Consider the following 14,526-nt stretch of genomic DNA (forward strand, 5'->3'; position numbering starts at 1 on the left):
TCACTCTGGACACTATCCCTACCCTCCAGCATATCTACCTCTCCCCCCAGCTTAGTGTCATCTGCAAACTTGCTGAGCGTGCAATCCATCCCATCATCCAAATCATTAATGAAGATGTTGAACAAAAGTGGCCGCAGGACCGACCTGGGGGGCATTCCACTTGATACCGGCTCCCAGCTAGACATCGAGCCGTTGATCACTACCCATTGAGCCTGATGATCTAGCCAGCTTTCTATCCACCTTATAGTCCATTCATCCAATCTTCTTTAACTTGCTGGCAAGAATACTGTGGGAGACCGCATCAAAAGTTTTGCTAAAATCAAGGTATATCACATCCATCAGGTTCCCCATATCCACAGAGCCAGTTATCTCATCCTAGAAGGCAATCAGCATGACTTGCCCTTGGTGAATCCATGTTGACTGTTCCTGATCACCTTCCTCTCCTCCAAGTGTTTCAAAATAGATTTCTTGAAGACCTGCTCTATGATTTTTCTGAGGACAGAGATGAGGCTGACTGGTCTGTAGTTCCCCAGATCCTCCTTCTTCCCTTTTTTAAAGATGGGCACTAGATTTGCCTTTTTCCAGTCTTCCAGGACCAACCCCAATCACCACGAGTTTTCAAAGATAATGGTCGGTGGCTCTGCAATCACATCAGCCAACTCCCTCAACACTCTAGGATGCATTAGATCTGGCCCCATGGACTTGTGCATGTCAAGCTTTTCTAAATAGTCCTTAACCTGTTCTTTCACCACAGAGGATTGCTCACTTCCTCCCCATACTGTGCCGCCTAGTGGGCCTTCAACTACTGCCAGCCAGTGGACTTGCTTTTTTAGCTCAAGTGATAGAGGACTGAGTTTTGGTTGCAAAACCCCAAGTTCAAACTCAGATGACCACTTGTTTTTCGAAGGTGGTTGTGTGAGGATTGTTACAGTTGCATGTCATATTTATTTTCATTTTTCTTTAAAAAAAAATAAAAATAAAAAAAACCTCGAAAGCTACATCTAAAAATCTTTATTCATGTTACAAAATCAAACACTTAACAAATGCCAGCATTGAGGCTGCCTGTGCATCAGAGGATTGATTGAATTCTGCTTATTGAAAAATATTCTGACAAGATTCTTACTCAACTGATCATCTGCCCTCATTGTTTTACATTAATCTTTATTGAGGTGTTACTGAATTTTTGCACCTTGATTTTTATTTTTAGGCAGATTTTTTTATAACTTCAGTTGGCTTGCTTTTTTCTTTGTGTTCTTTGCCTCCCAGGCAGTTGGAAATAACTAAACATTACTGAAGCAGTAGTTAAACTCATGGTGGTGCAGAACAGCCACTAGAGAGTGTGGCTTTTTTTCCCCACCTTGCTGCCATTGTCCTTAAGTGCCATAACACTTAAGAGCTTGTGGAGTTCCACGAGTCTCATGTTAAAGAGCTGAGACCCAGAAGTGAAAAGCTTGTCAAAATGATAGCTTCAGAAAAGCAGAATAACAGGTCAGAAATTTTCCCTTTTCTTGGCAGTGTTTGGCTGGTCCCAGGCCAAATAGTAGTTTGGTTAGGAATATACTGAGTTAATGAGGCAAATGCTTTTAAATAAGGTCAGTAGCCTGAACTAACAAGGTCAGCCATTGGGTCAGCTGGGAAGTGGAACCCTTCCAATTTTAACAGTATCTGCTCACTCACATACAGTAGTTAAATCCCCTAATCTGATAATATATTTGTTCAGTGGTTTTTGTCTATTAAAATGTAAGACTCGTACTCTCATTTTGTGGAGTGTTCCATAAGGTGACCATTCATATTCAAAACCATAATAATCTCTTAAATGCACCTTCATCATCATCTCACAGTGTATATTTTGGACAGTTTTACACCACACAAGGAGATTATGCTCCTGTATCTCTTTGCAACATGCTTTTATCCTTGAATTATGCTCCTGAATAAGTCTAATGCTTATAACATCTGTGCATGATCTTAAAAAAAGGTTCATAGTGAGATCTTATCAGAACATTGTTTTTGTTGTCTTTCTTGTGTTTGTATGCTAGACATGCATGACATGTTAAGCGCAAAATACTACTCTTTTTATATGTACTCGTATTTACCAGTTTAAAGCATGTAACCTCTTGAAAGTGGAAATTTTATACTTAGGGAAGCATTGATATAATTCTGTGGTTGTACAGAAAGTGGTGTACCCTTAGAAAAAAATGAAAATTACAATAATTATTTAATAAACGACAGTGTTTGAACACACTGCAGCCCTTGCTATAAAAAAAAATCCATGAAAGTGATCTCGCTCATTTGAATGATTCAAATCTGCTATTCACTGGCAGTTTACCATGTCAGATGGCACTTCACATAGCGTTTCAAGTAAAGGGAAAGTGTAGAGGAGAGGAGAACAAAGTATTAGTGGAGGAAGAGTAGAGGGGCAAGGAAAATGATTTCTTAAAAAATTGCTTAATTCACTTTGCACTTCCCTGGGCAACATTTACTAGAAGATCAAAGCTTTGCTTCATTCGCTCATTATTTTAATATGGAGTAAAATTGGTAGGACTCATATGGAGCTCTACCTTATTGAAGTCAATGGACCTATGAAAACTTTCACTAGCTGAGGATCTGTCTGATGGAGAGCAGTCTGTCTTCCCTTGGCATGTTGGCACATGGTTGTGAAATCTCTTTTATTATCTACGAAGCATACACAAAATGCAATTTTCAGAGTCTCATAATTTAACCAAATCAAAACCAGTTTTCACCAGAATACTCAGACATTTATCAAGAAGAGTTATCTCCCTGCCATATTTAATCTTTTAATCCCCAAATTGTTTCTGTGCAAAATGGGTTCAAGAAAAGTTCATAAGGTATTTTTATTGGTGTGTGTGTGTATTTTTTCATATTCCTTGTGTACACATGACTCAAATTTTGTTGTTCAGACTTTCAAAAAGTTTCACCCTTGAACCAAGACCAGGCTTGAAGAACTTGAGCCTAATTGGTGAAGATTTTGAAAAGATATCCACAACTGAAAAAACAGTTGGAATGTTTTGGCAAACTTACCTATAACAGATAGTATACACATGGGGTGAACTGTGAAGCACACGAAGAAAAAGATAGACTATCTTAGGCCATAATTGCATGCTTTTGGAATGTATTACCTATGTACTTAATATGGTTATTTTATTGTGTTAATTTAAGTTCTTGACTTGTCCTTTTATTGCGTCTTCTTTAAACAAAATCTGTCAGTTGAATTGCTCTCTCAATTTAAGCAGTTTTCTAAATATAAATGTATGCACACATTGTTATCTATGGAACAGATGTGCCATGCAGCATGAACCATGCGTAGGCTTTGCACAGCTTTTTCCTTTATTTGGATAATCCAAGCCCACTTCCAACACTGCTTTGAGTTTCAGGGCTGTTTCATGGACAACATTGTGTGTCCTGGCTATGCATAAACTCTTACTATAATTTTTTTTTCTGAAAAGTGGGTGGGTGGTACTAGAAATGGGACATAGTTAGCTCATTGTTCAGAAGTTTAAGTACTGATAGTTCATATCTATTGATTAGCACGGGGACCGCAAAGACTGCACTTGGCCCAAGAGTTCTTCCTAAACTACCTCAAAAAGGTAAGACCTTTTTAAAAGATATATACATAGTTGAATTTTGGTGCATCTGTGTGTGTGTTAAAGAAGTGATGATAAATCATAAGGGTCTTCAGAAATTTGGTGTTTTGAGCAAAAGACATTTATTTCTGGGACAACACAAATCTGGAAATTCTGGCAAAATCTATAGGGATTTTTCAGCAAGGATTTTGTAAAAAGACTAAACATATTTTTAGTACAAAAGCTGAAATCCTGCAGAACCTGGAGGAAAATCAGTAAGAATCTGTGTATTTTTATTGTCCTCCTTCATTACTGGTTTATTCCAAGATCATAAGCTCCTTGCAGAAGAACCACATGTTCACATGTATTTGTACAGTACTTAGCAGAATGGACCAATGACACTGATTGGGGTCTGTTGTTATTACTGCAATATAAATGTTAAATAATACAAATCTAGGGGGGGAAATTTTCAAAATTGTCTAAGTGACTTGGGATCCCAAATCCCATTTACAAAAGTTACTTGAAAATCAATGGAACTAAGGTCACTTCTGAAAATATGCTTCAGGCTCCTGAGTCGCTTAGGTTCTTTTTGAAAAAATCCCCCTATTCTAATTGTTCAGGGCCAAGAAGAGAGGTTAAAAGTCTTCCCTTTTTGTTTTGTCAGAGTTCAGTGAGATAACAATTACACAAGTCTTTCATACTATAGGGTATACTACAGGATTACCGGATATTATGGGGTGAGTCTCAGTCTTTCCTGTTGAAGCTGTTTGACTTTGTATAAATAATTAAGTGTTCACTGAAGCAGGGACTGGACTGGAACCCAGCTGTTGCCCTTCTAGGTCAGTGCTCTAACCACTGAGCTATAGCGTCATTCTCTCTCTAAGCCAATGGCTATTCAAGTATTTTATACCAAGTGGAATAGCTTGAACAGGTTAGATAGAGAGACCCAACCCAGAATAGCTTATAGCCTAATGGTTAAGGCACTCCCCTGAGAGGGGTGATACCTGGGTTCAAGTTCTTGCTCCAGAGTGGGGATTCAATCCTTGGTCGCCCACGTCACACGTGAGTGCCCTAACCACAGGGCTAAAGGTTGTAACACCAACACCACCTCCTCAATTTTGTGAATGGCACCTAAATCCCCTTATGACTCTAGCTGATAATATCAAAAAAGACTATTTTGACATTTGCTTGTTTTGTTTTGTTTTGACCAAAACAGTTGGCTAAAATCAACTCGAATTCACAGAATGTTTTGCTGGACCTGAATTTACATTTTTCAGCAAAAGAAGTTTTGTCTGAAAAATTTCACCTAGTGTATGCATGAGAACAGGGCCGTCTGTACCTGTACGCAGCTGTGTAGGGCACCAGAAAATTTTGGTGCAGCCCCTCCTCTTCCCGCCCCTACTCTGCCCCAGCCCCGCCCCCACACCACCCCTTCCCCAAAGCCACCACTCTGTTCCGCCCCCAGCCCCGCCCCCACTCCCCTGAGGACTGCTACAGGGCCAGGCCTGCACTCCCCGATGGCGGGAAGTGCAGCGACCCAGCCACACTGCCGGTGAGTGCTGGGGGGCAGTTCCCCCTGCCCCCCAAACCAGCCCTCCTCCTTCCCCCGCAGAGGCCTGGGGTCAGCCTCTCCCCGCCCGGCGGCCCGGCTCCCACCCTGCGGGGGGCCTGCATAGGGTGCCAGAATAGCTAGGGACAGCCCTGCATGAGAACATGCAAATACATTATAACCAATATGAAGTTTTGTTAAGAAACTTGCAAATATAAATGGTTTGAAACCAACCGAGAAAACATTGTATGCTGTGCATATATTCAAAAGGGGAAAATCTATTAAGTGCACCTTAACATGTAAGGTAAGATTTCCTATTGCTAAAACACAAAGGTTTAAGTGAGTGCTTGAAAATGAGAGATCATAACAATTAATCTTTGTAATATACAGGATAATGCATTACTTTCACACTATGGTTTATGGACTACCAATGGTCCTAGGAGCTTTCCTGTACCATAGTCTGTAAAGTGGAACATTTTGAGAAACAGAGTAGAAGATTGGGAGGAAAAGGTGGCAATGGAAGCCTCTTTCTCTGAGTGATGTGCCAGAATTAATTGAAGAACTGGAGAAAACAGAGAAGTATACATACACCCCTTCACACACGCACACACACATGTGAGCACACACAGTGAGGGTAAGCATATAAAATATAGCACAGTTTTACATATGCCAGTGTGTGTGTGTCAGTGGATATTACAACTGTATTGTTCCAAAGTATGAGAACCAGAGAATGAATCTAGCCATTCTGCAAGATAAGAGAAATGCAAAGCATTAGTGGCAAAAACTAAATACAAATTTTAAAAATTCAGTTTTTTACAGGTAAGAAAATTAATTCAGTTCAGCAGTTTCCTTTTAAGGTGTCATTGAGATGACAGGTGTCACTACAAAATAAGTCAATATTCACTTGGTATAAAATTAGGTTAGAGCTGACTGTCATTGTGGGCTGAAATTACTTTGGGGCCATATACAGAACTCTCAAACCATAGCAAGTGGTTGTTCCAGCCTTTATGAGGGGTGTGTTACCTAGCAACAAATCTGATATTCTGTTTTATTTGAAGCGCTCATTTTGGAGGACTAATAAAAATGTATTTAATATTAGGAGTGCAGTTAAAATAAACTGCTTGGCCTGATTTTCAGCCTGAACTTGATTCATTTGTGCCTTATTTGCATATGTGTTACGACATGTTTGTAGAAGTCATTCTTATGTACATGTATGGCTAAATCGTCTCTCACTTGTAGTAATGTGTGCAGAATTCTCATCTAAAAATCAGGATCATCGTATATAATGATGTGAATGTGTTTTTGTAGTAGGTTATATTATAAATAGTGTATATGTGTGATATTATTTTGTGGTAAGTTTAAATGTGTGGACCTATCATTCTTGACAGTGTTGCTTGACCTAAAAGCAAATGTTGAACACAGTATGAAATTATCCCTTTTTCTGAGTCAAAATGATGTGGTACTTTCATCAAGGCGCTTACTCTCTCAGTATCAGGCTTCATACATATATACCTGTAAAATATAGCTAAGTACACTCATGCCAGTCAAGTTTTGCTTGGCACACTTAATGGACGAGTCTAAGGAAGAAAGAGCAGTGAAACTAAGAAAATGTAAAAATAAATGTTGATTGAAAGGACGTGCGTATTTTCCAGCTCTTGTAGATAAACTACAAGGCAATATCGTTTTTTAAAATTTCAATCCTTTCTTTTACATCACAAATATAATATTGCTTATTAATTTCAACTGTTGGGAAATAGTGTTTTATTTAAAATGTGTGAAAGGTAACTCAGAGTGTGTCTGACATCTTCAGTTATTGAAGATAACTGCTAGGTCTTGAGCTTTTTAGTTTCTTTTATTGTCGATATCTGTACTTGGAGTTAGCCTGAAATAGAAATTCTCTTTCTGTATTTTGTATGATGTAAATAAATCTTTCTAGAAGAAAAGAAGTTGTCTTGCGTACTTCAGATTCTCCTTAAATGTAATATGGGGAAATGAGATTGTCTGTCTGTCCGTGAAATACATGTGAAAATATCCTGATTTTGCTTTCTGTTTTAGTGGCACTAAGAAAAATAGAAACCAGTCATCATCTTTCAATAGATAGATCTAATCAACACCTGGAAATCTTTCAGAAGTCTTCACAGTCGGTCGATCTGCCACAGAAACCACAACCTGGAGACTTGCCCCCAAAGCCTCAGCCTGTGGAACTCACCCAGAAACCTCCAATTGGAGAACTACCCCCAAAACCAGGAGAATTACCCCCAAAACCTCAGCTTGGAGATTTGCCACCAAAACCACAACTTGGAGACTTACCACCAAAGCCACAAATGAAGGACCTGCCTCCAAAACCTCAGCTAGGAGAGGTATTGGTTAAAACTCAAGCTGGAGAATCATCACCAAAGCCTCAGCCCTCAGAGGCAAATCAGAAATCTCACTCCATAGATCTTTCTCCAAATGTACACTCTAGAGATACCGTCCAAAAGCAAGTATCTGAAGATTCTAATGATGTGACACATACTCTGCCAGAGACCCCAGTGCCGCTTCCCAGGAAAATAAATATGGTGGGTAGTTCTATTATTCCAATGTGCTGAAAGCCTCATGGCAAGCTTTGAAGTTCTCCTAAAGCTAAATTTGCAAGAAGACTGCACTTGAGTTATGTGCACAAAACAGGCAACAACTCACAAATTTGAGCACAGATGTATGCTTTTGAACGGTTTCAACAGATAATGTTTCTGATGGTAAAGCCTCTTGCATGCCAAAAGGAGTATAAAAAAATAAAAGTTCAGGCCTGGGAGCAAGACTCTCCACTTAAATTCACCAGAGCATTTTTGGCAGTGTTAAGGGTGCAAATTATGTTTCTGCAATAAGTGGTGACTTTCTGTGCATTAAGGAGTTAAAAACATTTTTAAAGCTTTCTGTCTTTAATTCTTTGCTCTCTGTTTCCTACATATAAAATAACTGGGACATATATTTGATTTTGAACATATTTAGAAAAGGGTTTAATAGGTTTTATTTTAAACTTCCTTTTTAATAATTGTTACAAAACTTAAAATGTCAACCACAAAAAATCAACTTTCACAATGTAATAATTCAAATATTTAGCACCTATATGCTTAACAAAGGTGCATAAGTATCATTGTATTTACAGAAGGGCCCATAGAGGCACAGAGGGAAATTTTGACTTGCCAAAGGTCATGCAGCAAGTCAGTGGCAAAGCTGGGAACAGAACTGGAACCCAATCTGGAGTTCTCACCACTACACTTTAATGTAATTCACATCTAACAAACTTAGGTATAATAGGAACAGTTTATCTTCATCTAATTTACATAGCCCTGGTCTACACTGGGGTTGGGGGTGAATAACATAGCTGAAGTCGACATACTTAGATGGACTTACCGTGGGGTCTTCACCACGGTGTCCATCTAAGTATGTCGACTTCAGCTATATTATTCACAATTACAGGGGTCGACGGGAGAGCGCTTGGGGATCAATTTATCGCATCTAGACTAGACGCGATAAATCGATCCCCGCTGGATCGATTGCTGCCTGCCGATCCAGCGGGTAGTGTAGACATACCCTAAGACACTTATTCAGACTGCACACTAGTTATTCTTGTAGAGTGGCCTTTATTGTTTATCTCACAATCCAAGTAGATAAAGAAAAGGTGTTAAACATACTTTTATACGGTTTTCGTCCTATGAACTACCCAAAAAATAATAGAGGAAGTGTTTTTTATTCAGCAAGCTGGGTATGCAAAGGGTTGAGGTAGAAGGATACACAGCTTCCTCTCCTTTGCTGAATGAAGGGGGAGAACTCCTCCTCCTCTCCTGGGCTTAGGAGAGCATACACTTTCTCTTCAGCTCACCATTCCTACCTGACTGGTGAGGCAAGGACTCACCAGTCAGGGTAATCTGAAGTGAGAGCAACGGAAGTTTTTGTCTTTTGGACTTCCTTGCTTTCCTGCCAGTAGGTGGGACATCAGAAGGACCACAAGAGATCTCCCAGCCAAGAGTTGCATATTCATTTACTTTAAAGGGAGGGGGAAAACTCAGTACTGCAAGCTCCCTCTTCCCTCTATGAGGAAAGAGACAAATAATGCATTAATCTTTTGATTAATATCTTCTAAAATACAGAAAATCACACTGGATATTTCCAAGTGTTCTGAGGATGAACTGCTGGGCCTTCCATTTATATTTGTTTTTACATCGGTATAGACTCACTGTTCTGGCTTAATCTAAATTATATTTATGGAAATGGTGAGGGAGCACCAGAAATGTGTGTCTGTGCAGCTCCAGATTCTGTGCATGCATGCTCACACTTGTGTTTGGTTGGCAATGGAGCTACTTAATACGTGAACCCCTCAAATACATTTCTCATCTGGTTCCCTTGCTGTGTTCTGTCACCACAAGATGATGGAATGCTGCATCACCACAGAACATCAGCACCTTTAAGGACAGCCACCAATATTAGTGGGAATTTAACCACCTGCTATGCAGGCAAAAGTCTTTGTTTCTTAACAGTTTGAGGGAATTGGGTATTTCAGAAGCATATAGTAGGTATGAAAAGTACCACTAATATTTAAGGAATTAAATGGGATTTGAAGAGAAATAAAATTTGGTCTCAGTGTCATTAAAACTACACCTAGTACTAACAGTCACATTTTTCCTTGGCTATAAACATCATTGTTTTCAACAGAGAGAAAAGTACCCTATTAGAAGCTGTTCCTTTAGAAGTGTAAATGAGAGCACAAATTGGAGGGGTCATGTCAGTTAATTAGCAAGGCAGCAACTATTGTGAGCACCACAACCTCTTCCTGAATATTTTGATATATGGTCATTTTAGGATAGATTTGGGTGCACAAAGAGAGAAAATGATTGTTAATTGCATTTGCTGCAAAAATTACATGCCTTGAAAATACTTATTTCTTTACACATCACAACCTCAAACTGTGCTCTTAATGTACATTCCTTTAAAATCCAGCCCTTAGTCCTTTCCAGAGATATATACCACCTCAGGCTATGAGTTAAAGTGGGCAGATTATTAATGAGTTGAAGTGGGTAGATTATTAAAATGTCACCCATGTATTAATAATAAAGCACTGACTACCTGGAGGAATGTCAGTCACTTTCCCTCACATCTTTATATCTTGAGACAGATATGGAAATCTACCTTTCTATAGAAATTCACTTGAACTAGAAAAATTAATACAGTCTAGTTGGTGGAAAAAGCCCATTCCCCTGCATCATTTCATGATTGATTTTATTATTCCTGGTATATAAATATCACTAGCAGCTGGGTGCCTACTCTCAACATTAATGGTGACTGTCAACCTCTCCTGATAGTTTGCTCTGTTGCTTAACTGGTTTGAAGTTTGTAAAGGTTTTCTTAATATTTAATGTGATTTTTTAGTACATCATATTAAATCCAGTTTTGACTAATGGATCCCTTCCCTTTTATACAACATTCCTTTATATATTTGCAAACAGGTGCCATCTCCACCTCAATCTTATTTTTTTGGAGTCTCACATTGTCTTATTGACTAAGCTTGCATGGTTTGCTTACCATCCTTCTTAGTTGTTGCTTCTGAAGCTTTTATCATTTGCCTTCCTTTAGTCTTTGAGTGTTTGAAATGTGATATACAATAACAGATCATATACTTGCAAGGTAGTCAAGTTTGGAAACTGTTTACACAGTTCCCAGAAAAACAGGCTATGATATGAATTGACAGTCTAGCGCAGAATCAGACCTACTGATTGTGTTTGGGTTCAGAATAATTAACACAAGCCATTCTCATGAGAGAGCAGCCCAAAATAGTGCCACTCATCTTAGAGTAGATCTTCATGTGGGATTTCAGCCATTGAGTCAAAATTTCATGAAAATATTGTCTTGCTAGATTTAGTCTGTCTGTCCCAGAATCAAAGAATAGGTTCATTTTGGTTTTGCACTGGACCTGGAACCAAAACTTTAGTAGAGGTATAGATACTGGGGTTTGAATTCAGTAACTTCCTTAGTTCCCCTGTCTTTCTGAATTTCATCAGCAATTGGATTTTAATTTGGTTTTGGCCAGTTCTTAATTCTAATACACATTAAAGGGATAGTGTATATAGACTAAAACCATGTCAGAACCATTGTTAAAACTATTTTCTAGTCTAAGTAAGTATAGGTGGGGCCTAAATCATTTAATTAGGCAGTAGTTAGATGTCAGGCTTTCTAACATTGTATTTTTGAATACAGACTATATAATCTAGATATAGTTGTTTAAAAACCTTGATGAAACAAGGCACATTGGCATGATGAGCTGGGGAGCAGGCAGGGGAGATGGGGAGGGCAGGGTTCCCCCTGCAATCAGAGATACAAACTGCTGGTAAAATGCACTGGATTTGTAGAATAAATCATAGCCAAAACTCCAAATTTAAATTCTATATATTTATCCCCTTTCTCAGCTCTTTCAGCTAAAATTGTGTTTACTTTTTAGGGGAAAAACAAAGTTAGGAGAGTGAAGACCATTTATGACTGTCAAGCAGACAATGATGATGAGCTTACATTTGTTGAAGGAGAAGTAATTATAGTAACTGGTGAAGAGGACCAAGAGTGGTGGGTATGTATCTCTCCTTTTATGAAAATTCTGTATAATTGACACTTTATTGGGCATTACTCTCATCTGAGTAGCAGCTAGCTTACTCATAGTTTCTATATGCTACACCTTATTTGACCTACTTAAAGCTCTTGAGCATCAGACCAATCATACTTCATTGAGAAATTCAATTATTTTATGCTTCATAGGGACTTAAATGCAGACTCCCATTCTTAATGGTGTTAGCAACTACTAGGGACAGCAGCAAAAACTGACCCCATTTCATAGGGTTTCAGATGATTGGACTTACTGAGAGACCTTATATGCTCTTTGATTCTTGAACTGCTGCTATTCCAAGTTTATTTGATTCCTTCCTTTACCCTAGACTAGAGGAAACTAACTGGGCAGTGACAACATACCATGTATTGTACATAATTTGCATTAATGTTTGCATCTTTTGTCAAAAAATTATGCAACAGCATTTATGTAAACTTGCATCCAGTATTTAAATTGAAGGAGAATGGGTGTGTACAGGCAAGGAATTTACCTGCTTTTGTGGGGAGACAGTTTTCCCTGGATATTGCTAAAACTATCCCTGCCAGCCTCAGAGATACTTCTGAAATGCAATATTTTGTTGCCTTTGGAATGCACCAGCTTTCCACTAAATGAGGTAGTTTCAGATTTCCCCTCCCCTGCAAATTATTCCATTTAAACAGTGTGTGTACCTTTGTTGATACATGATAAAATATGACAGGTTTCAGAGTAACAGCCGTGTTAGTCTGTATTCGCAAAAAGAAAAGGAGTACTTGTGGCACCTTAGAGACTAACCAATTTATTTGAGCATAAGCTTTCGTGAGCTACAGCTCACTTCATCGGATGCGCTCACGAAAGCTTATGCTCAAATAAATTGGTTAGTCTCTAAGGTACCACAAGTACTCCTTTTCTTTATGATAAAATATGGTTCTTGTCTGAATTCACCAGCAACATTAAGCTAGTTAACAACAGTTGCTGTGAATATGATTGTTGTAATTAATCCCATGCACTGTTGGTTTCCCCTCCTAAATTACATGCAGTTGATCAATTTTGTCCTTACTCTGCAGTTTACTCTTGTCTTACCCTCTGTCTTCCTCCTGGATCCCACTCCACTGCTTCTGTGTTCCTGGACCTGATCCAGTTTTCAATCTGTTGCTAACCTCACAGTTTCTCAAACCTAGCCTGAGGCCCAATCCTTCCTTCATCCTCTGCTAGCTTCCTCCCAAGCCCTAGTGAATCCTGCTTCCCCAGGCCTCAGCTGTAAGGAAGGAAGGAAAGTGAGACAAATTTTACCAATAAAAATGTAATTCCTACTGCTGCACTGTCCCAGCAGGTGTTAGTGCACCAGTCCAGCTGCAGTGCTGTCCATAATGTCTGGGGTCTGTGCCAGATACAATGTTTCTCTCTGATTACCACACTCAGGATTTCCTGTCAGAATTCAGACTCAGTACAAAATATTAAAGGACTGGTGCCCAGATGAAAGATGCTAAAACATTTTACTTTTTTTAGTTTCTCTTCCTCACAATGAGGAGAAAACAGTGGGGAAGGGAAACAGAGGTTCTCTTACAGTGCTAATGCAGATAACTGCGCTGCTACATATGGCTGTTCTCCCAATCTGTGTATAATTACATACAGTCAAAATAAATATCAGTAAACGGCTGTGAAATCTCAGAAAATGGTCTGCTGGATGTCCACATAATCCTGAAATTTCAGATCTTGAAAATGGAATTTATCGAACTTGTCCATTATATTGTCTATCTGTCTGGACACACAGTTATCATCAGGCCAATAGATGTGCCTCATTCATTTGTATTGACAATGAATCACTGATAAATGGATAGATATGTTGTATGTCTCTGAATGTCAGTAGTAACCATTCCATTCACACTGAGAAACAAGAGGTCTTACATGTTATCAATATGTCATGGGCCATCCATCCTGCAGATTTCTAATGCATTAATCACTTATGTGTCTTTGAGTCAAAGCCAAACTGACAGTTTAATGGCTCTTTTGTCTTCATGATTCCAACATCTAGTATTCACTTATAATATCTGTGGAAACATTTCTTTTATCTCCTTTAATTTATTTATATTTGTTTATCCATTCTTTTTAAAAAATGAAATTACATTTCATACGCATTATTTAAAGGTGAAGACTGACAAAAAGAAATTTGGAGTTAAGGTTCATTCTCTTTCATCAATTTATTTAGCTTTGGGATTCTAGGAAGTTCAAAACAATGGACAGTGCTAAAATAATGCCTAATTTTCAGAAATGTGTACCTAGGATTTTGTTTGCAAAAGATCCAGCTGCACGCACAATTGCAATTTCCCAGTGTGACACTTGCATCTATGTATGTCAATGCATCTTTTACAAACAAAAATACCTATTTTTGTCAAAAACCATTGAACAGTGTCTTTTTTTTTTAATTGAGCCCTATATATTCTGCAGTCCATATGTAGGTATGACAAGGTGAACCAAGAAGAAATTGACACATCATAGAAGTTAGATACTGAAAAGACTTATTATATCATCTGTTCCATCTCCCTAATAGTTCAGGACTGTGCCTTAGGCAATTCAAATCTCTAGCAGAGATACTCTACCTAATTTGTATAATGACATGGGAGCACTAATTTTTTCTGAATTTATTATGGCTTTTCTGGACCATTCAGTTTGTAAACTTGATAACTCTTGGTTTTGCCTATCTTCAGAGTGCAGAAATGGCTCGCAGGAACTCAGATGATGTGGCAGTGGTGTTATTACAGCAGCACTCAGAGGCCACAATTAGAATCAGG

The 14,526-nt window shown here is 38.6% G+C and overlaps 1 protein-coding gene across 7 annotated transcripts in view; it reads left to right on the forward strand.

Annotated features, from left to right (window-relative positions):
* Window positions 1–14,526, forward strand: part of ASAP1 (ArfGAP with SH3 domain, ankyrin repeat and PH domain 1) — a 372,441-nt gene that overhangs the window by 350,933 nt on the left and 6,982 nt on the right. For all 7 annotated transcript variants that reach the window (XM_043539090.1, XM_037892008.2, XM_043539091.1 and 4 more), the window contains 3 exons: window positions 3,547–3,605; window positions 7,186–7,688; window positions 11,603–11,725. In XM_043539090.1, the coding sequence (XP_043395025.1) occupies window positions 3,547–3,605; window positions 7,186–7,688; window positions 11,603–11,725 (685 nt within the window). The remainder of the gene's footprint in view (window positions 1–3,546; window positions 3,606–7,185; window positions 7,689–11,602; window positions 11,726–14,526) is intronic.

This window comes from Chelonia mydas, chromosome 2 (genome assembly GCF_015237465.2).
Source record: "Chelonia mydas isolate rCheMyd1 chromosome 2, rCheMyd1.pri.v2, whole genome shotgun sequence".
Classification (NCBI taxonomy): Eukaryota; Metazoa; Chordata; order Testudines; family Cheloniidae; genus Chelonia; species Chelonia mydas.